The sequence below is a fragment of the Prionailurus bengalensis genome, chromosome A3 (assembly GCF_016509475.1).
Source record: "Prionailurus bengalensis isolate Pbe53 chromosome A3, Fcat_Pben_1.1_paternal_pri, whole genome shotgun sequence".
Lineage (NCBI taxonomy): Eukaryota > Metazoa > Chordata > Mammalia > Carnivora > Felidae > Prionailurus > Prionailurus bengalensis.
In genome coordinates this window covers 51,915,814-51,939,501 of record NC_057354.1, presented here as the reverse complement: position 1 = coordinate 51,939,501, position 23,688 = coordinate 51,915,814, and the positions used below count along the sequence as shown (strand labels likewise).

The 23,688-nt window shown below is 35.7% G+C and overlaps 1 protein-coding gene and 1 non-coding gene across 4 annotated transcripts in view; both read left to right on the top strand.

Moving 5' to 3' along the window:
- RANBP2 (RAN binding protein 2) overlaps positions 1-23,688 on the top strand; it is an 82,040-nt gene that overhangs the window by 13,370 nt on the left and 44,982 nt on the right. For all 3 annotated transcript variants that reach the window (XM_043604764.1, XM_043604763.1, XM_043604765.1), the window contains exons 2-7: positions 11,555-11,622; positions 13,033-13,144; positions 13,630-13,782; positions 18,816-19,046; positions 19,374-19,519; positions 21,617-21,809. In XM_043604764.1, the coding sequence (XP_043460699.1) occupies positions 11,555-11,622; positions 13,033-13,144; positions 13,630-13,782; positions 18,816-19,046; positions 19,374-19,519; positions 21,617-21,809 (903 nt within the window). The remainder of the gene's footprint in view (positions 1-11,554; positions 11,623-13,032; positions 13,145-13,629; positions 13,783-18,815; positions 19,047-19,373; positions 19,520-21,616; positions 21,810-23,688) is intronic.
- LOC122467421 lies at positions 2,029-2,165 on the top strand. The gene has a single exon (XR_006292950.1). It is a non-coding gene; the product is annotated as a small nucleolar RNA SNORA42/SNORA80 family (small nucleolar RNA).

Here is a 23,688-nt window from a genome sequence, read left to right as displayed (position 1 = left end):
ATAGATATGTATAGATATAGATATACATATATATACTATGTATGTACATATAGGTATATATATCTATATGTATATCTGTATGTATATCTATATGTATATATATCTATATGTATATATATCTATGTATATCTATATGTATATATCTATATATATATCTATATATACATATATATACATACAGATATACAGACACACACAAACAATGGAGTATTACTCAGCCATCACAAAGAATGAAATCTTGCCTTTAAAATGATGTGGATGGAACCAAAATATATGCTAAGCGAAGTAAATCAATCAGAGATTGAAACCAATATGGCACTGTATGTTAACTAATGAAAATTAAATTTGTTTTGTTTATTTTTGAGAGAGAGAGAGAGAGCGTGCAAGTGCACAGGCAGGGGAGGGGCAGAGAGAGAAGGGGACAGAGGATCCGAAGCCGGCTCTGTTGACAGCTTGATGTGAGGCTTGAACTCATGAACCATAGGATCATGACCTGAGCTGAACTCGGTCACTTAACTGATTGAGTCACCCAGGTGCCTGACAAAAATTTTAAAGTAAAAAAATAAATAAAGTTTGATGTTAGTTTTTGTAGATACTCTTTATTAAGTTGAGGAAGTTTGCCTCTGTTTCTGGTTTTGAGAATGTTTTTGTTTGTTTTTTTATGAATGGGTGTTGAATTTTGTCAAATGGTTTGCTACATGTATTGACATGATTTTAAGATTTTTTTTCCTTTCTTTTTGTTTGTTAATGTGATGGATTACATTATACATTAATTGATTTTTGAAAGCTGAACCAGCCTTACATACCTGAGATAAATCCCACTTGGTCATGGTGTATTAATCTTTTTATACATTGTTGGATTTAATTTGCTGGTTTTTAAAAATTTTTTTTGAGGATTTTTGCAGCTATGTTTGTGAATGATGCTGGTCTGTAGTTTTGTTGTATGTTTTTGTCTGGTTTTGGTATTAAGGTAATACTGGTCTCAAAGGATGAGTTAAAAGTTATTTGTTTTATCCTCTGAAAGATTGTAGAGAATTGATAGAATTTCTGTCTTATTTTTTTTTAATTTTTTTATTTTTTAAAGTTTGATTTATTTTTGAGAGAGAGAGAGAGAGAGAGAGAGAATGAGCGGGGGAGGGGCAGACACACACACACACACACACACACACACACACACACACACACACAATCTGAAGCAGGCTCCAGTCTCTGAGCTGTCAGCACGGGGTTCGAATACTGAGCCACTCAGGTGCCCCAGAATTTCTTTCTTTCCTCTTCTTTTTTTTTTTTCCCCAGAAATTCTTTCTTACTAAATGTGTGATAGAATTCACTAGTGAATTTGGTGCTTTCTGTTTTGGAAGGTTATTATTTATTCTATTTATTTAATAGATATAGATCTATTTCTTGTGTGAGTTTTGACAGATTATGTCTTAAGGAATTGATGCATTTCATGTAGGTTACCAAATTTATGGGCATTGAATTATTAATAGTGTTATCTTTAAAAAATATTTTTTGCTTTTAAAGTATTTTGAGTGAGAGAGCACGTGTGAGTGCGAGTGCAAGTGGGAGAGGCGCAGAGGGAGAATCCCAAGCAGGCTCTGCCTGGTCAGTGGAGAGCCTGATGCAAGGCTTGAACTCATGAACCACAAGATCATGACCTGAGCTGAAGTTTGACCCTTAACCAACTGAGCCACATAGGTGCCCTTTATTCTCTTTTTAATCATGGGGTCTGTAGTGATCCCTTTTTTTATTTCTGATATTAGTGATTTCCATCCTTGGTCTTTTTTCTTAAATTACCCTGACTGTATGTTTATTGATTTTATTGGTATTTTCAAAGAATCAGCCCTTGGTTTTGTTGGTTTTATCTGTTTCTTACTGTGTTTCATGTTATTCTTTAATTTTTATTTTCTTTCTGCCTATTTTGGATTTAATTTGTTCTTTTTATAGTTTCCTAAGGTGGAGGCTTAGATAATTGATTTTACATTTTTTTCTAATATGGGTATTTGTTGCTGTAAATTTCTCTCTAGTGCATGGTGATGGAATGATGGCAGACCCTTCTCTGTGGGCCTTTCATAGTGTACCCGTGCCAGAGGAGCGTGCAGCCCTGAACCATTGCCCAGCCTCCTCACTGGTGGGCTGTGAGCACTGAAGGGGACTGTACAGTGTGAAAAAAAAAATTCTCTGTAAACAATGCTTTTGCTGTATCCCACAAATTTTGATAAGTATGTTTCTTTTTTTAGTTCAGACTACTTAAAAATTTGTCTTGAGACATCTTCTAGCCATGGATAATTTAGTAGTTTGTTGCTTAATTTCTAAATATGGAATTATTTAGCTATCTTTCTTTTACTCGATTGTGGTTTGAAATCATACATTATAGGATTTCTGTTCTTTTAAATTTGTTCAGGTGTGTTTCATGGCCCATAATGTGTATTTTGGTGAATGTTTGATGTGAGCTTGAGAAGAATGTATATTTTGTTGTTAGATGAAGTAGTCCATAGATGTCAATTATGTCCAGTTGATAGATGATACTGTTTAGTTCAATTATGTCCTTACTGATTTTCTGCCTGCTGGGTCTATTGCTGATAGAGGGAAATAGAAGTTTCCATATATATACATATTCTGTATATATATATATGGAATATATATATATATTCCATATATATATATTCCATATATATTATATATATATCTTTAATATATATACACACACATAGTGTTTTGTTTTTTACCTTACATGTACTGTGTGTAAGTGCATACATACCACGTTAAGAACTTCTATGTCTCCTAGGAGAAGAATTGACCACTTTATCAAAATGCTCCTCTTAATCCCAGATCACTTTGTTTGCTCTGAAGTGTTTTTTTTTTTTTTTAAATCAATGTAGCTACTCTTGCTTGTTTGCTTTTGATTAGTGTTAGATTGGTATATCTTTTTCTAATCATGTATTTTTACCGATTTATGTATTTAGTGAGGTTTAAATGACATAAAATATATTAATTTCAGGCATACAACATAATCAGTATTCATATATATTGTGAAATGGTCACCACAGTAAGTGTAGTTAGCATCTGTCACCACAGAAATTTTTTTTCTTGTGATGAGAACTTAAGATTTACTCTACTGGTAACTCCTTCAGTTTTGTTTGTGTGAGAAAAAAAATATTTCTTACCGAAGGATAAATTCATGGAGTACTGCACTCTAGGTTTGTTGTTTTTTTTCTCTCAACTTTAAATATTTCATTCCATCTTTTCTTGCTTGTGTAATTTTTGAGAAGTTAATTTCTTACCTTCTGTTATAGGTGAGGTCTGTTTTCTCTAGCTTATATGTCATTTGTTTTTTATTTTCAGTTGTTTGAATATGATATATGTAGGTGAATTAATATTATTGGCATTTATTCTGCTTGATGTTCCTTGAGCATCCTGGATCTGAGCTTCCTGGATTTGTGGGATTTTGTGTAACATTAAATTGGGGGAAATTCTCAGTAATTATTGTTTCAGATATTTCTCCTATTCCTTCATCTCTTCTCTTTTATTGTAGTCCTCTTTCATGGATGTTCTTCCTTTTGTTGTTCCATAATTCTTGGGTATTATTTTATTTGTCCTTATTTTTCTCCTCTTTGCTTTTCACTTTGTAGATTTTTTTTTTTTTTTTTTGAGATATCCTCAAGCTTGGAGATTCTTACTTCAGCCATCAAAGGCTTTCTTCATTTCTATTTTTCTTCTCTAGAATTTCTTTTTAGTGCTTTAGAATTTTTATCTCTCTGCTTACATTGCTCATGTGTTTTACTTTATCCTTTGGGATCTTTAGTGTATTAGTCATAGTTACTTTAATTTTCAGTCTGATATAATTCCAGTATCTGTTGCATATCTGAGTTTGGTTCTGATGCTTGCTCTATCTTTAAACTTTTTTGTTTGTTTGTTTTGCTTTTTAGTATCTCTTGTCATTTTTTTTTTTTTTTCCTTACAGCTGGACACGATGTAGTTGGTAGAACTTAAGTAATGTGATGGAGTTTTTATCTCTCAAACTTGCCCACACTGAGTTTCCAACAATTGTCTATTACAGTTTAGGTTTTCCTACCTTGATATTGGTTGATTTTGGTTCCTGTGGGGATTTCTGCTGTGGTGAGGTTTGATTCTCTGTATTTATCTCTGATTTTGGAAGGTAGTTAATGACCTAACTTCTTTTATTATAGATCTAAAAAGAGCTGTGTTTTTTGTTTATTGGTTTTTTTAGTTCAGCTTCTTACTTGTTGTTTTGGGCAGTGTGGCTACTTCTAAGTTCTTATATACCAGACTGGAAACTGGATGTCTGGAGTCAATTTTAAAGGATTTGTCCTTCTTTTTTTCAATTGTGATATGACTATATAAGATGATATAATTGATTTAAATAGTTATTCTTTTGTCTGGTTAATCTTTTCCTATTAGCTTTTGGGTTATAAAAACTAAAATACTGTTTCTGAAACTCTGTTGAGTAATTTGTTTTATCTTTGCATTTCTAAATTGGTGCCACTGTAAATAATCTGAGATTTCCAACTTCAGCTGAGTCTCCAGCATTCCACAGTCCATTTACCTGTCCCTTTCCCTAGGGCTTATAAATTGTAAAAAAAAAAACACATAAAGTTTACATCTTAACCATTTTTAAGTGTGCAGTTTATTAGTGTTAGTGCACATTGTTATGCATCAGAGCTGCAGAATATTTCCATCTTGCAAAACTGAAGCTTTCCACCCGTTGCACAACTCACCATTTTTCCCTTCTCCTAGCCTTTGGAGACCATTTGACTTTGTTTCTATGAATTTATTACTTTGGTTACTTCATATAAGTGATTTTATACAGTATTTGTTTTTTTGACTGGTTTACTTAGTATAATATCAAGGTTCACCAATGATGTACCTTGTGATAGAATTTCCTTCCTTTTTAAGGCTAAATAACATTGTTGTTTGTATTGTGCATACTACATTTTATTTATTCATTCATCCCTTGAAGGACAAAGGTTGCTTATATTAACCCTTGGCTGTTATGCATAGTGCTGTTATGAATATGAGTATGCAGGTATTTTTTTCTTTTTTTTCTTTATTCATTTATTTATTTAGAGAGTGTGAGTGAGTGAGGGGCAGAGGAGAGAGAGATAATCCCATGAGGTGCAGAGAGAGGGAAAGAGTGTGGAGCTAGGAGCAGGGCTCACCAGATGCAGGGCCTGAGCTCACAAACCGTGAGCTACCCAGTTGCCCCTGCAGATATTTTTTTCAATACCTTGCTTTCAGTTCTTTTGGTTATATACCCAGAAGTTGGATTGCTGAATCGTATGGTAGTTTTTATTTTAGTTTTATGAGGAATCACCATACTGTTTCCATAATGGTTGCACTGTTTTGCATTTCCATTAACAATGAACATGGGTTCCATCTTTTCCATATTATTATCAACAGTTGTTATTTTCATTTTTTTCTTTTTGGATAGTAGTCATCCTAATGGTTATGAAGTACTATCCCATGGTGACTTTGATTTCCATTTCCCTGATGATTAGGCCATTCATATTATCATTTTTAGAGAAATGTCTGGTATAAAGTCTTTTGCTCATTTTCTAGTTGGGTTATTTGATTTTGTGTTACTGAGTTGTAAGGGGTTTTTAAAATCTATCCTACATATTATTCTTTTATCAACTGTATGGTTTGCAAATATTTTCTCCCATTCTGTAGGTTGACTTTTTATCCTGTTAATTGTGTCCTTTGATGCACAAACATTTTTAAGTTTGATGTAGTCCTTTTGGTCTATTTTTACTTTGTTTCCCATGCTTTTGGTGTCAATTCCAAGAAATCCATTGCCCAATCATATGTCATACAGCTTTTCCCCTGTGTTTTCTTCCAGGAATTTTATAGTTTTGAATCTTAGTTTTAGGTCTTTAATTCATTTTGAGTTAATTTTTGCACATGGTATAAAATAATGGTCCAGCTTTACTCCTTTGCATGTAGATGCCCAGTTTTCCCAGCACCATTTGTTGAATGAAGACTGTCTTTTCTCCATTGAATGATGTTGACAACCTTGTTAGAGATTATGTATACATGTGAGTGTTTATTTCTGGGCCATTTACCTGTCCTTGATCACCACCTTATCTTCTTCCTTTCAGTCACTGTATTAGAACTTCACTGTCCACGTCAAATTCTTCACAAGTTTTATGCATCAAACTACCTTGCCTCTTTGGTAAACTGAGACTACTGGCAGTGAACCACCAGGCCCTATTCATTATTCTGTTATCCATATATTTCCTTTTTTTAATTTTATTTTATATTTTTTTAAAATTTACATCCAAATTAGTTAGCATATAGTACAACAATGATTTCAGGAGTAGATGCCTTAGTTCCCCTTACCTACTTAGCCCATCCCCCCCACAACCCTTCCAGTAACCCTCAGTTTGTTTCCCATATTTATGAGTCTCTGTATATTTCCTCTTCAACATTCCTCCCTGACGCCTTTTTTTTTGTTGTTGTTCTCATCCCTTTCAGCTTTCTGAGCCCTGGTTTCTCCTTTTTCATTCAAATTCTCAACTGGCAGTTTTTCCTTAGCATGAAAAACACATTCATGTTCTTTGTCCTAATAACTGTCCACATCCATGTTCTGTCATTGCCCTGTTTCTTCCCTCACTTTGTTAGGCTCTTTGAAAATGATTTTGGGACACCTGAGTGGCTCAGTCGGTTGAGTGTCCAACTTCAGCTCAGATCATGATCTCACTGTGGGTGGATTCAAGCCCCACGTCTGTCTTTGTGCTGACAGCTGACAGCGCGGAGCCTACTTTGGATTCTCTGTCTCCTTTTCTCCCTGCCCCTCCCCCTCTCAAATTCTCTTTCTGTCTCTCTTCCCTCCTCCCCGCCCCCCTGAAATAAACATTAAGAAGAAAAAACGAAAATGATTTAGCAGTATTGGTTCCTTAAGAGAAGAAAGAGTGTGATATCCAAATAGAAAATTTGTATATATACTTTTATGAGTTGAAAAAACTGCTTGGGGGCCTCGCCTGGGTGTTAAGCATTCGACTTTGGCTCAGGTCATAATCTTGCAGTTTGTGAGTTTGAGCCATACATCGGGCGCTGTGCTAACAGCTCAGAGCTTGGATACTTTTTTCGGATTCTGTCTCTCTCTGCCCCTCCCCCATTTGTGAGCGATGTTTAATTAATTAATTAATTAGTTTGAGAGAGCTCAAGCAGGGAAGGGGCAGAGAGATTGGGAGACAGCTGATCTGAACCGGCCTCTGTGCTGACAACAGTGAGCCCAATATTGGGCTCGAACTCATGAAATGTGAGATCATGACCTGAGCTGAAGTTGGATGCTCAACTGACTGAGTCACCCAGGAGTCCTGGGAAAGGGGTTTTATTAAGTTAAGGTGCTATAACAGAAGACTTTTGTGGCATTGCTAAGTGATATTCCAAAGCAGTGGAGAAAATATGGATCATATGGATCATTTAGTAGATGTTACTTGAACAGTTGCCACTTACTTAATGAATTTTTTTGGTTTAATAACTTATTTAAAAAAATTGGGCTTTAGCCTGTATTATTGACCAAATTAAGTTTTAGACTTAAAAGTAATTTTAGAGAAACTGAAAGAAAATATAGATGAGTATTAATCTCATATGAGAAAGATCTTTTTACCATATAATTTGAAAAAAATGAACAGCAAAGATAGTTTTTACTGCATACAAGTTGAAGCTTTATTTCACAAACACATTAAACACTGAATTAAAGGTGGCAACCTGGGAAAGCTTTGTAAAAAGCCCTCAAATGTCAGTATGGTTTAAGAACCATTAAGGGTGTTAAGAACTCTTTAAAAATTAGTGAGATAATCTTTTCTCTGTCCTTTCAAAGTTGAGAATGGCTAAAGTATGTTAGCAGCGAACTGATACTATAAATATTTCAGTGTGAATATTAGAAACTGATCTTCTTAATCAGAGAAATACCAGGTTGACTTAGTCATACCTCTTCTACTTACCAAATTAGTGATGACTGAAGAAATGGGAAAAATTAATTTTGAAGAATATGCACTCTGACCTAGGCATTCAGATACTGACTAGGGAAGTAAATAGGTAGACACTTTAGGGAAAATTGGCAGTATAGCAAACGGTTCAAATATTTATATTCTTTGAAGTAGTTATTTAGTTTTTAGGAATTTATTAGGAAATAATCAGGGGTACACAAATTTATGTGTATTTCAGTAAATCGTGAATATGTGACACCTGCCAGTTAATATTCTTGGTTCCATGGTGGTGGACAAGTCACAGGGGCCTTACCTTAGTGGAGCCTTACAGTTTTGAGGGATAGACACCCATAATAACAAAAATAATTATGACCTGTATGAATTCAGTGAAGGAAATAAACAGGATTTTGTGAGAAATAATGAAGAAGGTGTACTTCAGGCAGGGAAGACAGTGGGAGAGTGCTGTCCAGAATTGTCTGAACCACAACTGTGCTGCTGTGTTGTCCTGCCTAGATGGGATTCTGTAAGTGTTTAGTCAGAACCTCATATGTCTTAGTTGCTCATCTGGTAAGCTCATGCAGGCAGTTGATGTCTGAACTGTGGCTCCTCTTTGTACTGAGCAGATTATTATGTAAACAACCCATTGTCATCAGAGTCAAATCAGTTTGTCTCCTTAAGGTCTAAACTCAGCTCGTGTTGGGTGAAGATCTCAATAAACCTAGTTCTCTTAGTGAGTGAACAATACAGTGATAGGTGACTTCTGCTTCACGAAGATAGGAAGAAGTGATATCAGGGACCAAACAGTGAGATTTCTGAGGGTTTGGTTGCCCAAAGTTAGTATGGTAACTTTTCCAACGTCTCCTCAAAACTGAAAAAGATCAGAAGGATTCAGAGACCCCACTTTCTGGGTCTGTATTCCTACTGAAAATGTAGATTTTTTTTCTTTTTTTCCCCCTTTTGCTTCACTGGAGTTTGCTGTCTTTACTCAGCTAAGGATACCTGTGTTATGTTTTTGACAGATATACTGGACCCAGCCCTGCTTCCCCAACGTGTACAGGGGAGGTGAGGGAGGTGAGTGGCACAGGTGGCCTCCCTCTTATTCTACACTTCTCGTTGTTTCACTGTGCCAGACTGGAGTCATGCCCAATAGAGTGATTTGTTTTTGTTTTTGTTTTTTTGGAGGGCCAGGTGATTCTCTGAAACTTATTTCCCCTTAGTTGTGGTTTAATTAGGATAGTGAGAATCTTGTTTGTTCATTCATGTGTGTGTTTATTTAGATGATGAGGCATTGGTCTACTTTAAGGGAATTATAGTTTCTTTTTCATTTACATACATTCATTGAATTTCTATGACATTGAAAACACTGGATGGAAATCATATCACATTAATGCCTGCTGTTGGCCAGATTGTTTAAAACATTCCTCAGGGCTGCCCCCGTTAGAGAGATGCATTCTGGTTTTAGTCATTGGCTAAAATTAAACTATAGTATGCAAAGGCCAGATGAAGTAAAGTTGAAGTAAAGAGCTGGATAGGGGCCATATCATGCTAGTCTTTGGTGAGAGATTTGGGCATTTTCAAAGTATAATTGGAAGCCATGGCAGGATTTTAAGTTTTAAGCAAAGGCATAACATGAATTGTCTTATGTTTGAAATTATACCCCTTTGGTGAATGAATTAGATGGGAGGAAAAATATATACAAGGAAGCAGGAAGGAATTAGGACTTTTTCAGAAGTCCTAGAGAGAGATCATAGCAGGCTTAGACTTCGGTGATAGCAACAGAGCTGTAGAAAAATGGATGGATTGAGGGGCGCGTGGGTGGCTTAGATGGTTGACCATCTGACTCTTGATTTCGGCTCAGGTCATGATCCCAGGGTTGTGGGATTGAGCCCCATGTTAGGCTCTGTGCTGAGTGTGGAGCCTGCTTGGAGTTCTGTCTCCTTCTGTCCTTCTCCCCCCACCCCCCACCCCTTGTTCTCTCTTTCTCTCTCAAATTAAAAAAAAAAAAGAAAGAAAAACTAGTAGATTGAGATAACATAGAACTGACAGGTTTTGGTGATGATATTTTATATTTTGCACATAAGTTTAGAGCTCAGGAAAAATGAGAGCCACAGGTCTATATTTTATAGTCAACATATCAGTGGTCATAGGTGAGATTCAGTATATGTTGCAGATGAGATCTCCTGAAAGGGTAGAGGTTTAGGACTAGGGGAAGTCTGTGAGGAAGAGCCTGAGAAGGAGTGCTACTAAGGTAGAAGTCAAACTAGAGAGCCTGGTATCTTTGAAGTCATGAGAAGAGTAATTTAAGAAGATGAATGTGATTTAAGAGTATTTTCTGTAGGTTTCATTGAAAAGGAAAAGTTGAAACATAGTAAACAGTGGGGATTAAATTATTGTAATTGAGGTGCTGCCTAGTCTGCCCTAGATAACCACATCACTTCAGGTATCTGATCAAATATCTCCTTGATGAGACCTTTTCTGACAATTCTGTCTCTCTCTTACTTTATAGAATCTATAAATTCTATAGAATTTTTTATCTATAAAATCTATAGAATCTATTTGTGCCCCAGCACCGTTACCAACTAGGAAAGAAGAAACAACTAAATGGGCACAATGTTAGTTAGGATTCTGTGATTTGTGAGATGAATACTGATTTTAGCTTTGTTTAAAATGTGACATACTGTAAATAATAGATGAAATAGTACAATATAGAACTCTGTTTTGCTCCTGTATGGATAACAGTTTGCTTGTCACCACTCCTAAAATGCAGGCTTCGTGACGACTGATGTTTTTGTGTACTACTGGTTCCCCAGTGCCTGGAACAGTGCCTGGTGAATAATAGTAGGCATAGCGAACAAATCCTAAATCTGCATTTTTTAGAATAAAAAGAATAAATGAAAACATACTGCCTTGTAGTAGACTTCTTCACTTAATATATTGATTTTTTTTTTCCTGTGTCCTTGTATAGTTTTCAAAGATTAGGTGTTTGATGGCTGTGTACTCTTTTATCATGTGTGTACAACATTATCTGGTGTGTCCCAGCATTTTAAACTTGGGAATAAAAGAGCCAGCATGTGGACTTGGCTTATTACTGGAAGAATTCAACTTTTATTTCTGCCTTTTTAATTCCTTGAGGGTAAAATAGTGATCTGTAGAGATAACAGTACCTGGACCAGAGAGTTCCCGGTGCCTTACTGGAATGGAAGTACCTGCTTATTTTTCCCCGTAAAGGCTAACATATGACCAGAGAAGAGAGGTTTCTAGTATACCTCACCTTCCTTAAGAAAACAGGTTTCTGTCGGTTTAGTTATCTTTAAAGTGAGAGAGTGGCACTACATGGTTTTCAGGTTTCTTGCTGGTAATAAATTCTTAATTTCTGACATCGTCTTTTGTTTTGCTGTTTTTTAAATTTATTTTTTGTTTTATGATGAGAATTATAAAACATGGAGTCATGACTTTTACAATATATATGCATTTCTACAGGCAGTTTTTTTCCTACCTTTTAGGTGAACAGAAATCAAATATATTAATATTAATCTCATTAGGACAAATTTTTAAGTTCAAAATATGAAAAGTAAAAACTCTTAATTTTTTTTTTTTAGAAGTCAATGAAGGGATTCTATTTTGCAAAGTTGTACTATGAAGTAAAAGAATACGATCTTGCTAAAAAGTAAGTACCAAACTGTAAACATACTTTAGTTTTCTAAAACAATTTTTCCCCTTGTATTCTTACTTGAAATGGCTGAAAATACGATGTTTTAGCAGTTCTTCTTCCATGTCCTGGAAATAAAGTATTCGATCACTTCAGACTGTTATAAAGAACTAGCCTCAATTCCATGGAGATTGAGCCTAGAATGAGTATTTTCTGCATGCCTGCTGCTTGTTTATACTCAGGACAAGAAATCTTAGGCTTAAAACACTTCTAAGGAATAAAAGAGAACCATGTTTATTTTTAATTTCTTTCTGGTTAGATACCTATTACTTTAATCAGTTTGAAAATTACCAATGAATATAAAATTAAACTGTGATTTCTGGGCAGGAGAATGAATAGCTTCTATAAAAGATCTTTAATTGACTCAGTAGGTAACACTCTGAAGCTTTGTCTCATCTGTAAGGCAAAGAAGGTTGGTGATAGATTGGGAGTGGCTTAAGGCAGGAAATTAGAAGGGAAGGCAGGCAGGTTAAAGCATTAATGGGAAGATGGAAATGCTATTAAGTAAGGAAAATGATAACACCTTTATTTAACAGCAATGGGGCTGTCAATACTGTTCCTTATTAATGTGACACTTTCCTTCAGATTTGGTCTTTGGTCTAACTTCTCTTAGATAATACTCACTGAGCCTTGAAGATGTTTAACTTATTTTTTAGCTGTTACTTGATGTAAGAAATGGAAATTACCTACATTTACTAGTTTATTTAGTAATTTTTCCTCTTTTCTATTTTAGATGGGAACAGTACTGTTAGATATTATTTTTTTATTTAGAAGGTGAATAGTACATTCTTGGGGCACCCTGGCTGGCTCACTCAGTAGAGCATGCAACTCTTGATCTTTGGGTCGTGAGTTCAAGCCCCACATTGGGTGTAGAGATTACTTAAAAAAAAAAAAAAAAAAAAAAAAAAAAAAAGGTAAATACATTCTCTTGGTTGTTATTTGGGAAGTTGTTACTCTTAGTATTTTGCATTATGATACTTTAAAAATATTTACTATAATCGTTTTCTGCTTCCTATGTAAAACCCTTTAAGTGCTTTACCAAAATATCAGGAAGAAAAAGCAATTTATGCATTCATTTCTTATGTGTGAGTAGCATTAGAAAAAACATTTGGTAAATGTTTTTGGTAAATATTTAATGGTAGAATGAATTTATTGTCACTTTTGTATGTATGTGTTTATTCTTATGGATACTTTTGAGTTGTCTGCATATTCTACTGTAAATAAATAGTGGTAGGCAATAATTAGAATAACAATGTCAATTAGTTTAGTGGTTGCTTTGGTTTAAGATGTTCTCTTTGGTTAGTATTTACATAGAGTTCTGAATGTGAAAATTTAAAGATTATTTATTTTTATATTATTTTTATACAGATATATATCTACATATATTAATGTGCAAGAAAGGGATCCCAAAGCTCACAGATTTCTTGGTCTTCTTTATGAAGTTGAGGAAAATATAGACAAGGCTGTTGAATGTTATAAGGTAAACTGTTAAGATTAAAATATAGCGTTTGCACCACCACACATATGCCCAGCGTAGTTTATATAATAAATTCAAATATATTTTATGGATGCCATGAAAATAAGCGTTGGTATCATAGTACTATTAAGCAATATAGATTAGAACAGATTTTAAATTATTTGGCCCAATGTACACTGTAATTTAATCATTAAGAAGTTAGCACTTGTAAAAGATTAACACCTATAAATTCTAACATGGTCAGAAATGCTGTTCTTGTAAGTGGTTTTCTTTCTTTTTTTTTTTTATATTTACCTAATAAAAACATAATTTTTATTTAATTCATCTGCAAAAAAATTCCAAGGCACTTTAATTTTAACAATTTTTAAGTAACACATTGTCATTTAGAAAAGTTTTTAGTGTGGACAATAATAACTTTTTAGCTTTTATAGGTGAGTGTAGGTACCTTAGGAATCGTACTAATTTTATTATTTCTTTTCTGATATCAGCGTTCAGTGGAATTAAACCCAACACAAAAAGATCTTGTGTTGAAGATTGCAGAATTGCTTTGTAAAAATGATGTTACTGATGGAAGAGCAAAATATTGGGTTGAAAGAGCAGCTAAACTTTTCCCAGGAAGTCCTGCAATTTATAAACTAAAGGTAAAAAACTGAATAAAACAAATCATAATAAAAGCAGTTGGGGACGTGCCTGGGTGGCTCATTTGGTTAAGCGTCTGACTCTTGATTTGGGGCTCAGGTCATGATCTCAAGCCCTGTGTCAGGCTCTGTGCTGACATTGTGGAGCCTGCTGGGGATTCTCTCTTTCCCTTTCTTTCTATTCCTCTCTCCCTCATACTTTCTGTCAAAATAAATAAATAAACTTAAAAAAAATAAAGCAGTCAGGGAAAACTTAAGTCACAACCATTTCTGATACTTGGAGTTTAAATGACTTTTCAGTAGCAAACCTTGAACCAGTAGGTGTAGGAGTTGATGGAAAATGGATGAAGGTGGTCAAAAGGTGCAAACTTCTGTGTGTAAAACAAGTTCCAGGGATATGATGGATAACATCGTGACTAGTGTTAACCACACCATATTGTATATGTGAAAGCTGTGAAGGGAGCAAGTAGATCTTAAAAGTTTTCATCACAAGAAAAAAATAATTTATAACCATGTGAAGTGATGGATATTAATTAAACTTACTGTGGAAATCATTTCACTATATACGTCTCAAATCATTGTATTGTGCACCTTAAACTAATACAGAGTTATGTGTCATATTTGTAAAAAATGGCAGAACAAATTTTTTTTTTCTTCAAAACCTTTCTGAGCATATGCTGTTTTTTTAAGATACTATTATGTTTTACAAGTGGTATCTCATTTACCCTTATGAAATGATTAATATTTTAGGGATTTTACAGTTTTGTAGCTACATGGCAGAGCTAAGACTTAAATTGAGGTCTGATAGAAAAATTTTGCTTTATTGGGTGAAAAGAATGACAGGTTAGTGTTATTTTAAAGACTTTTTTTTTTTTAATGTTTATTTCTGAGACAGAGAGAGACAGAGAGAGACAGAGCATGAGTGGAGGAGGGGCAGAGAGAGAGGGGGACACGGAATCTGAAGCAGGCTCCAGGCTCTAAGCTGTCAGCACAGAACCCGACGCAGGGCTCGAACTCACAGACTGTGAGATCATGACCTGAGCAGAAGCCAGACGCTCAACCGACCAAGCCACCCAGGCGCCCTATTTTAAAGCTTTTTAAGAACTATTACCTAAAAATGGAAGGAATTGGGGTACCTTGCTAGCTCAGTTGGTAGAGCGTGTGACTCTTGATCTCAGGGTTGTGAGTTTGAGCCCCACGTTGGGTGTAGAGATTACTTAAAAATAAAATCTTTAGGGAAAAAAAGGATTGTGTTATGTTATGGGATAGTGATGTTTTCAAGCAAAAGAAAAAAGGTAGTTTCTCCAGTATGTTACAGATAATTACTAAAAATAATAGGAAGTTCTTGCTAATGTACTGACCAATTCTAATTGTTATTTTTTACTGAGTAAATGTAGTTTACTTAAGTAACTCTTTTGGAGCAAGTCTTTACAAATTTGTTAGGCAAACATTTTAAGTGTGTAGTTATCCCTTGAACGATATGGGGGCTGGGGGCCATGATTCCCCCCCACTTTATGCAGTCGAAAATCTGCATACAGCTTTTTTTTTCTAAGATTTTATTTTTTCAAGTAATCTCTACACCCAACATGGGACTTAAACTCACAACCCTGAGATTAAGAGTTGCATATTCTGTTGACTGAGCCAGCTGGGCATCTCTGCATATAACTTTTGACTCCCTAAAAACTTTATTAACAGTCTACCGTTGACTGGAAGGAAGCCTTACTGGTAATATAAACAGTCAATTAACACATATTTTGTATGCTATATGTATTACATACTGTATTCTTACGATTGAAATAAATTGAAAATTTTAAGAAAATTATAAGGAAGAGAAAATATATGTATAGTACTGTACACAGTACACATGTGAGTGGCCCCCTGTGCATTTCAAACTTGTATTGTTCAAGGGTCAATTGTATATTGTTTTTAATAGTTCCGTCACGCCCCATTATACATATTTTTGATAGAATTTATTTTGAAATAATTTGTTTTCAACAGGAAAATTGCAAAGATTGTACGGAGAGGTTTTATGTATACTTCACCCAGCTTTCTGCACTGGTTATGTGTTATGTAACTATAGTATAATATCAAAATCAGGAATTTGACATTGGTACAATGTGCGTGTATAGTTCTTTTTCATTTTGTCACATGTAAGGATTGGTGTAACCACTACTGCAATTAAAAGTACAGAACTGCTACATCATCATAAAGATCTCCCTCAAGCTTCACCTTTTATGGTCATACCCACCCCTCTCCTTCCCATCATCCTTAACTCTGGCAGTTACTATCTGTTCTCCATATTTATAAATTTGTAATTCAAAATGTTATATAAATGGAATCATGCAGTATACAGTCTTATGAGGTCAGCTTTTTTTCATTGAATGTAATGCCCTTGAGATCCATCCAAGTTGGGTGTATCAGTAGTTTCTTCTTTTTATTATTGCTGAGTAGTATTTTGTGTGTGGATATATTCCACAGGTTAACCATTTACTTTTTTTTTTTAAACATTTATTTTTGAGAGACAGAGAGAGACAGAGCATGAGTAGGGGAGGGGCAGAGAGAGAGGGAGACACAGAATCTGGAAGCAGGCTCTAGGCTCTGAGCTGTCAGCACCGAGCCCGACGTGGGGTTCGAACTCCCACATCGCGAGATCATGACCTGAGCTGAAGTCGGATGCTTAACTGACCAAGCCTCCCAGGCACCCTTAACCATTTACTTTTGATGGATATTTTGGTTGTTTCCAGTTTTTGGCTTTTACCTCATATGAACAACTGTGTACAGATTTTAGAATCTAAAGTATTTAAAAAACTCCAGGACACCTGGTGGCTCAGTTGGTTAAGTGTCCGACTCTTGGTTTCTGTTCAGGTCATGATTTCACAGTTGGTGAGTTTGAGCCCCACATTCGGCTCCATGCTGACAGTGTGGACCCCGCTTGGGATTCTCTCTCTCCTCTCTCCTCTCCTCTCTCTCTCTCTCTCTCCCCCCCCCCCCCCCCCCGCCCCGCTTGCACACACTTTCTCTCTCTCAAAATAAATATAAAAATTAAAAAAATTAAAAAAATATAAAAACAACCCTAGAGATAAACTAGTAACATTGTTTTCCTCTTCCTATAATAAGCAGCTGGGTTTTAAATATTAATCTAAAATGTCAGGTCCAAGTGTGTAGATTTCTTTACCTTATTGTCTTTGTGTTATGCCTGAAATATAATTTCCTTATTGGCCTTGACAATCCAATTTATTTGATGACATTAACATTAAGGAACATATATATTGGTAGGAGTTTATTTTTCTTGTATTGTAAAAAAAGAAAAATGAGCTGCTTCTGAAGGATGGTGATTTTCTTTAGTAACTTTAAAGACACTGTTGTCTAAAGCTAAACCTTTCTTATATCAGATTTTCCTTCATTTTTTTGAGCTTGAAATGCAATTCTATGTTTTCTAAAATTTAAGACTTAACTAAGGTAAGTAGTTTTTTGGCATTTGTTTAATGAATGAAAATATTGGTGAGAGGGCTTTTTCTCTTGGATATGAGAGTAGAGTTTTTGAAAAGCAGCCATGAAGGTATTGATCTTTTACTTACAGATTTTTTTTTTAATGTTTATGTATTTATTTTGAGAAAAAGATCAGGCAAGGGGCAGAGAGAGAGGGAGACAGAGTCCCAAGCAGGCTTCACACTGGCAGCATAGAGCTCAACAACAGAGGGCTTGAACTCATGTTTAACCAACTGAGCCACCCAGGTACCTCTGAAGTAACCTTTTCAGAGAATGGAGAAAGTGAATCTGTTAGAGGTCAAGTCGAGTTTTGTTCTAGGCACTACGGGTTTGGAGTCTCGAGGTTATGAAAGTCAGTTAGCCTGGTTGTGATTTCCCCAAATTCCCAAATGTCCTGTCCCCTATTTCTCAACTGTTAGTATATAAGGCTCAAAGGAAGCAGATAGTAGGGTTCTTCTAAGGAAAGGTAGAGGGAATTAATTGAGGGCATCTGTGAGCAAGCAGTGATTATGAATATTAGGGATTATGGCATTTTAGTTTGACAGAGAAGGAAAATATGTGTTTTGTAGAAAATTAAAACTTGGTGATATCAGTGTATTGAAGACAGCTTTCTTTCCATGTGGTAGAGACAAATATATGTGGCAGTGAGGGTATGTGTGCCCACAGTGAGGTGAAAGAATAAGAGGGGTATACTGATCTAACCAGTGTGACCAAAATACAGACTTTGAAGACCCAAGTCAGTGCTCAATGGATGGCTGAGGCTGGAGTGTAGAGCAAAGCCATGGAGATGAGGTAATTAAAGAACCGAGTAGCCAGGCTATTGTATATCTTTGCTCATCTTTCAATTGCTGATACTAGTTGGCTATTAGGAATGGAGGAAGAGTGTTGTATTCCAGCTGCTCATGAGGAATGAGTGGAAGAATTAGATAGCATGTCCTTTGGAAGACAGGATTATAAACGTGTGGGGGGGGGATATATGATTTGGAGGTGAGTAGGTCACTAACTGTACCTCCTCTACTTGTATATAGGCTAACAGAGAAAAGGCTACCATGGCAGAGAAGTAATGGGGGTTATCTCAAGGTAATACTCCATTTAGTTAAGGCTAGATGGTGAGGACTCTGAGAAGATAGCAGAACAATAGAAGCTTTAAAGTGGGAGCAGAGTGGATAGGGGATTGAGTCAGATTATGGAGGTGCAGAACAGTTAGAGGATAAGGACCTTGGTATGAGGATTGACAGGAAAGCTAGGCTTCTAGTGGTGACTGGGATGTACAGGGATGTGGGGCAATAGTCCTGGCCATCTGTGAGGTTTATGTGGGCAACCATTGCTATTATGTAATCCCAGATGTTTCTCTCCACCTAAGTTTCTTGAGGTTTAGCTTCTGGCTGGGAGCAGCTTTCTTCCATGAGAGTTGGGATATATAGGATGGTACTAGTTGTGATAATTTACTAAAGCCATACACAGTGGAATGGTGTTCATAGGAACCATGATGTGCTTAAACGTGCACAGGCATTTCTCTAAATCATTGATTTTTTTTTTTTTAATAGGAACAGCTTTTAGATTGCAAAGGTGAAGATGGATGGAATAAACTTTTTGATTTGATTCAGTCAGAACTTTATGCAAGACCTGATGATGTCTATGTAAACATCCGACTAGTAGAGCTATATCGCTCAAATAAAAGATTGAAGGATGCTGTGGCCCACTGCCATGAGGCAGAGAAAAACATAACTTTGCGTTCAAGTTTACAATGGAATTCATGTGTTGTACAGACCCTTAAGGTAGGTAAAAACTCTTGGGTCTCTATGCTTCTATGTAGATAATTACTATACATTCTTTTGTATTTTAGCGGTGCTCTCTGAGACTTAAATTTCTTCCATTTATGTATAGCAACTCAAATGAAATTTTTACTAGGATGATTTCAGTTTTATAATGGGTAGATTGGAGAGATAAATGCAATAAATATATTGATGTTGGTTGATGTAAAAATCAGTGGTTTAATGAATATAAGGATGGGGAAAAGCGTTGATAGACATAAAACTAGACATAAAACTAATTTTACAATGCTTGGTAAAGCTTTGTAATTGAGTGTTTTTTCTACAAAACAGGAATATATGGAATCTTCACAGTGTTTGGAGTCTGATAAAAGTAGCTGGCAAAGTGCCAATAAAGATCTACTTCTGGCCTATGCTAACCTTATGCTTCTTACGCTCTCTACCAGAGATGTGCAAGAAAGTAGAGAATTATTGGAAAGGTATGTCGACTTAAGGAAAGTACTTTGGTGTCAATTGTAGATTTTCTTTTTGTAGTGATTCAGTTCACTGGTCTAACCATCTTTACTGGGTCACTATTTCTATAAAATACCCAGGGGTGATAGTTAATACCATAACTCTCTTATGTCTTTTTTGGGGATATTATAATTGGTTTTGTATGACTTTGATTTTTTAGAGAACTGTGTTACTGTACAGACTTGATTACATTATTATAGTTATGTATTCAATTTTGGCATGCTTAATAGTCCTGCAAATGAATGTTCTGCTATTTCATATTTTATTTCAAAAATGATATATAATCTTGAGTGAAAATCAAAATAGACTTCCATCTGTCAGATGTTTTAGTAGAAGCATTTAGTATCCCCAACATTTCAGAAAACTTTTAATGTTTTTGCTTAGAAACAAGATAACTAAAATATAATGTATGATTTTTCTGTTTTCCTAAATTTTGATTCTCAGGATCATATCTCCATTTATTAAAATAAATTTCATTGAACAAAAACATCACTTGGATTTGTATGAGAATGTTAGTTGAGAGCAGGGGTTGACCAGAGCTTCTAAGCCAGATATGGCTCACTGCCTGGTTTTGTAAATATGCTTTTATTGGAACACAGCTGTGCCTCTTGTTATGTATTATCTGTGGCTGCCTACATATGGCAGTGTTGGAGTTGAGCAGCTGTGACAGAGATTATATGCCTGCACAACCATATTAGTATGTGACCCTTTATAGAAGTAGTTTGTCAGTCTCTGGTATAGATTGTGCATTTGCTTGAAAAGTAGTTTTTGTTCCCCATCTGATGTTAGGGGATACAGTAATTTCTTGAAGAATTTCTTAGTGTTCTAAGTGGCGAGTAAGGGTGGTATCCAAAACACTTCAACTTTCAGATTATTTTAGAAAATAGTTAGGATGTTTTCTTTTATATGGGTTATATACTCAAACATTTTTGATCACCTTAGAACATGAGGGTGGAAAAGACAATTTCTTAGTAGTACTATAAATAATTTAAATTTGGGGCACTTGGGTGGCTCAGTCAGTTAAGCATCTGGCTCTTGGTTTTGGCTCTGGTCATGATCTCAGGATTCATGGGTCGAGCCTCACATTGGGCTTCACACTGACAGTGCAGAACCTACTTGGGATTCTCTCTCTCTCTCTGCCCCTTAACCCTCCAAAATAAATAAAACTTAAAAAAATAATTTGAACTTCATGGATACCCTGAAAGGGTCTTGAGAAACCAGGGGGTTCCTGGAACTTACTTGTTATAACCTATTTAGAAACATGCTTCACATTTCTATCAAGTGTTGCTTTTCTTACAAAGTGAGGATGCTGAGGGCCGTTTGAATTTAGAAGCACTAATTAGTACATTTACAAATAATAGAAATTCAATTTAAGCCTGTAGTTATCCCAAATATCTTATCAGTTATTTACTTATAATTTGAAAATGGCATGTCTAATTTGAGAAATTCCACCTTTGAATTAAATAGTGAAACCATATGATCTAGGAGAAACTGGAAAATATTTTAGTTTTCCAGTTTTGTGCTGGTCAGTTATGGAACATACACCATGGACAGTAATCTTATCTTTGTTGTTTTTTTTTTAAGTTTATTTATTTGTTTTGAGAGAGGCAGAGACAGCACAAGTGGGGGGAGGGCAGAGAGAGGGGGAGAATCCCAAGCAGGCTCTGCACTGTCAGCATGGAATCTGATGCGGGGTTTGAACCTATGAAACTGTGAGATCATGACCTGAGCTGAAACCAAGAGTCAGATGCTTAACCAGCTGAGCCACCCAGGTGCCTCAGTAATCTTATCTTCTGATTTGTAGCTTTTCTGTGATTGGAGGGCTGGAAATAACTGTTTGGAATAAGATATTCTCGAGGCTAAGCTTGAAGTATAGAAAGTATGTTGAATAAAAACAAACACTAGATGATTCATGATTTATAAAATAGAGAAAGGATTATTAGTTTGAATGTGAAAGATGAAGCTTGAAATAAATTCCTTTGTTAATTTTTAATTAAATCATGAAACCGTGATTATTCACAATGCAATAGGTTTAATACCTGTTTAATAATTTAATATTACAGTTTTGATAGTGCTCTTCAGTCTGTGAAATCTTGTGTGGGTGGAAATGATGAACTCTCAACTACTTTCTTAGAAGTAAAAGGGCATTTCTACATGCATGCTGGTTCTCTGCTTTTGAAGATGGGTCAGCATAGTGATCTGCAATGGCGAGCTCTCTCTGAACTGGCTGCATTGTGCTATCTTATAGCGTTTCAGGTAAGCTTTTCCTAGTTTTGGGTGTAGTTGACATTTCACTGAGACTCTGTTGTATTTTACATGGAGATGTGTCCTGGTATATATTGAAAATATGAATAAATCTGTAGAATTGAAGTCGAAATAGTTTATTTGAAAGGTGAAAAATAAGAATATTTATACAGTATTGGTGAGGTGAAACAGGTATGTTGATGCATTGCTGGTGGCAGTCTGTATTGCTTGACTTACTGGAAGACCACTTTGAAGAGTTTGATCTTTTTACTCTGCCATTTCTGGGAACCTGTAATAAGGAAATAATCTCAAATATGGATAAAATTTGATTCAAAAAGATGTGCATGCATAACTTGGACAGAAACTTAAGTAAGTTTTGGGTATGGTTACATAAGCTGTGATAGAAGAATGTGTTTAACATGTTAATTGAAACACATAATGTATGTAATACGTATATAACATTGGTGATATTATCTACAGTATATAACAGTATCTCTTCATCTTTGGAAATGTAATTCCTTTCTTTATACATAGAACATGACATGAACGGGGTGCCTGGGTGGCTTAGTCAGTTGGGGCGTCCGACTTCGGCTCAGGTCATGATCTCACCGTCCGTGGGTTTGAGCCCAGATTGGGCTCTGGGCCGACAGCTCGGAGCCTGGAGCATGCTTCGTATTCTGTGTCTCCCTCTCTCTCTGCCCCTCCCCCACGCAAGCCTTCTCTCGGTCTCTCTCAAAAATAAATAAAAATTAAAAAAAAAATTTTTTAAAGAATATGACATGAAGGAAAGATGCCAAAATGTGAACCATTATGATGATGAGATGCTGGCCATTAACCCTTCCCCAATCCATTTTTGTAGTTTTAATGTTTTCTTTAGTTAGCTAATATTCTGAAATGAAAAGAAATAAGCAGTCTGCCCCAAAATGCAAAGGGCCTGGCTTATAAGAATAATTGTTAGTTTTAGTGAACTATCTTTTGCTTGAGGGAAAGAAAAAAGGATTCATTGTACTTTTAGGGAAGCTTCCTCCTTCTAGTTCATATTATATAGATCTTTTTTTAAACACTGTTGATACTCATCCCATGATGTTAAGTGCTCCTGTTTGCTCAGCAGAAGCATTTAGGTTCATCAAGAATACATGTATTAGTGAAAATAGAGTAAAGCTAATGAAGTTGCTAATTTATGTAGGCACTAAAAGGTTCTTACGATTAATATTATTAAAGAATCTTCAAAGAAGTGAGTTATTTTTAATGGAAACGGGACTCTTAATTTTTTAAATATATATTTTTAAGTTAATGCGGTCAACTGTTTTAAACTTTGACCCTTTTTAGTAGTAAAAACTAAATTTCCTTCTTTTTTTATTATTTTTTATTCTTTTTTTTTTTTAATTTTTTTTTTTTCCAACGTTTATTTATTTTTGGGACAGAGAGAGACAGAGCATGAACGGGGGAGGGGCAGAGAGAGAGGGAGACACAGAATCGGAAACAGGCTCCAGGCTCTGAGCCATCAGCCCAGAGCCTGACGCGGGGCTCCAACTCCCGGACCGCGAGATCGTGACCTGGCTGAAGTCGGACGCTTAACCGACTGCGCCACCCAGGCGCCCCTTATTATTTTTTTTAAAGTTTATTTTGAGAGAGAGGGAGAGAGAGGCAGGGAGGGGAAGAGAGAGAGAATCCCAAGCAGGCTTCACGGTGTCAGTGCAGAGCCCAGTGCCAGGCATGAACTTGCAAACCATGAGATCATGACCTGAGCTGAAATCAAGAGTCAGATGCTTAACTGACTGAGCCACCTGGGTGCCTCTCAATTTCCTTCTTAAACCATTCACTCAAATCTTTCCTACAAGACAAAGACTATTATCAGTATCTTGAATATTTAGAAGTTTTTCTGCATATG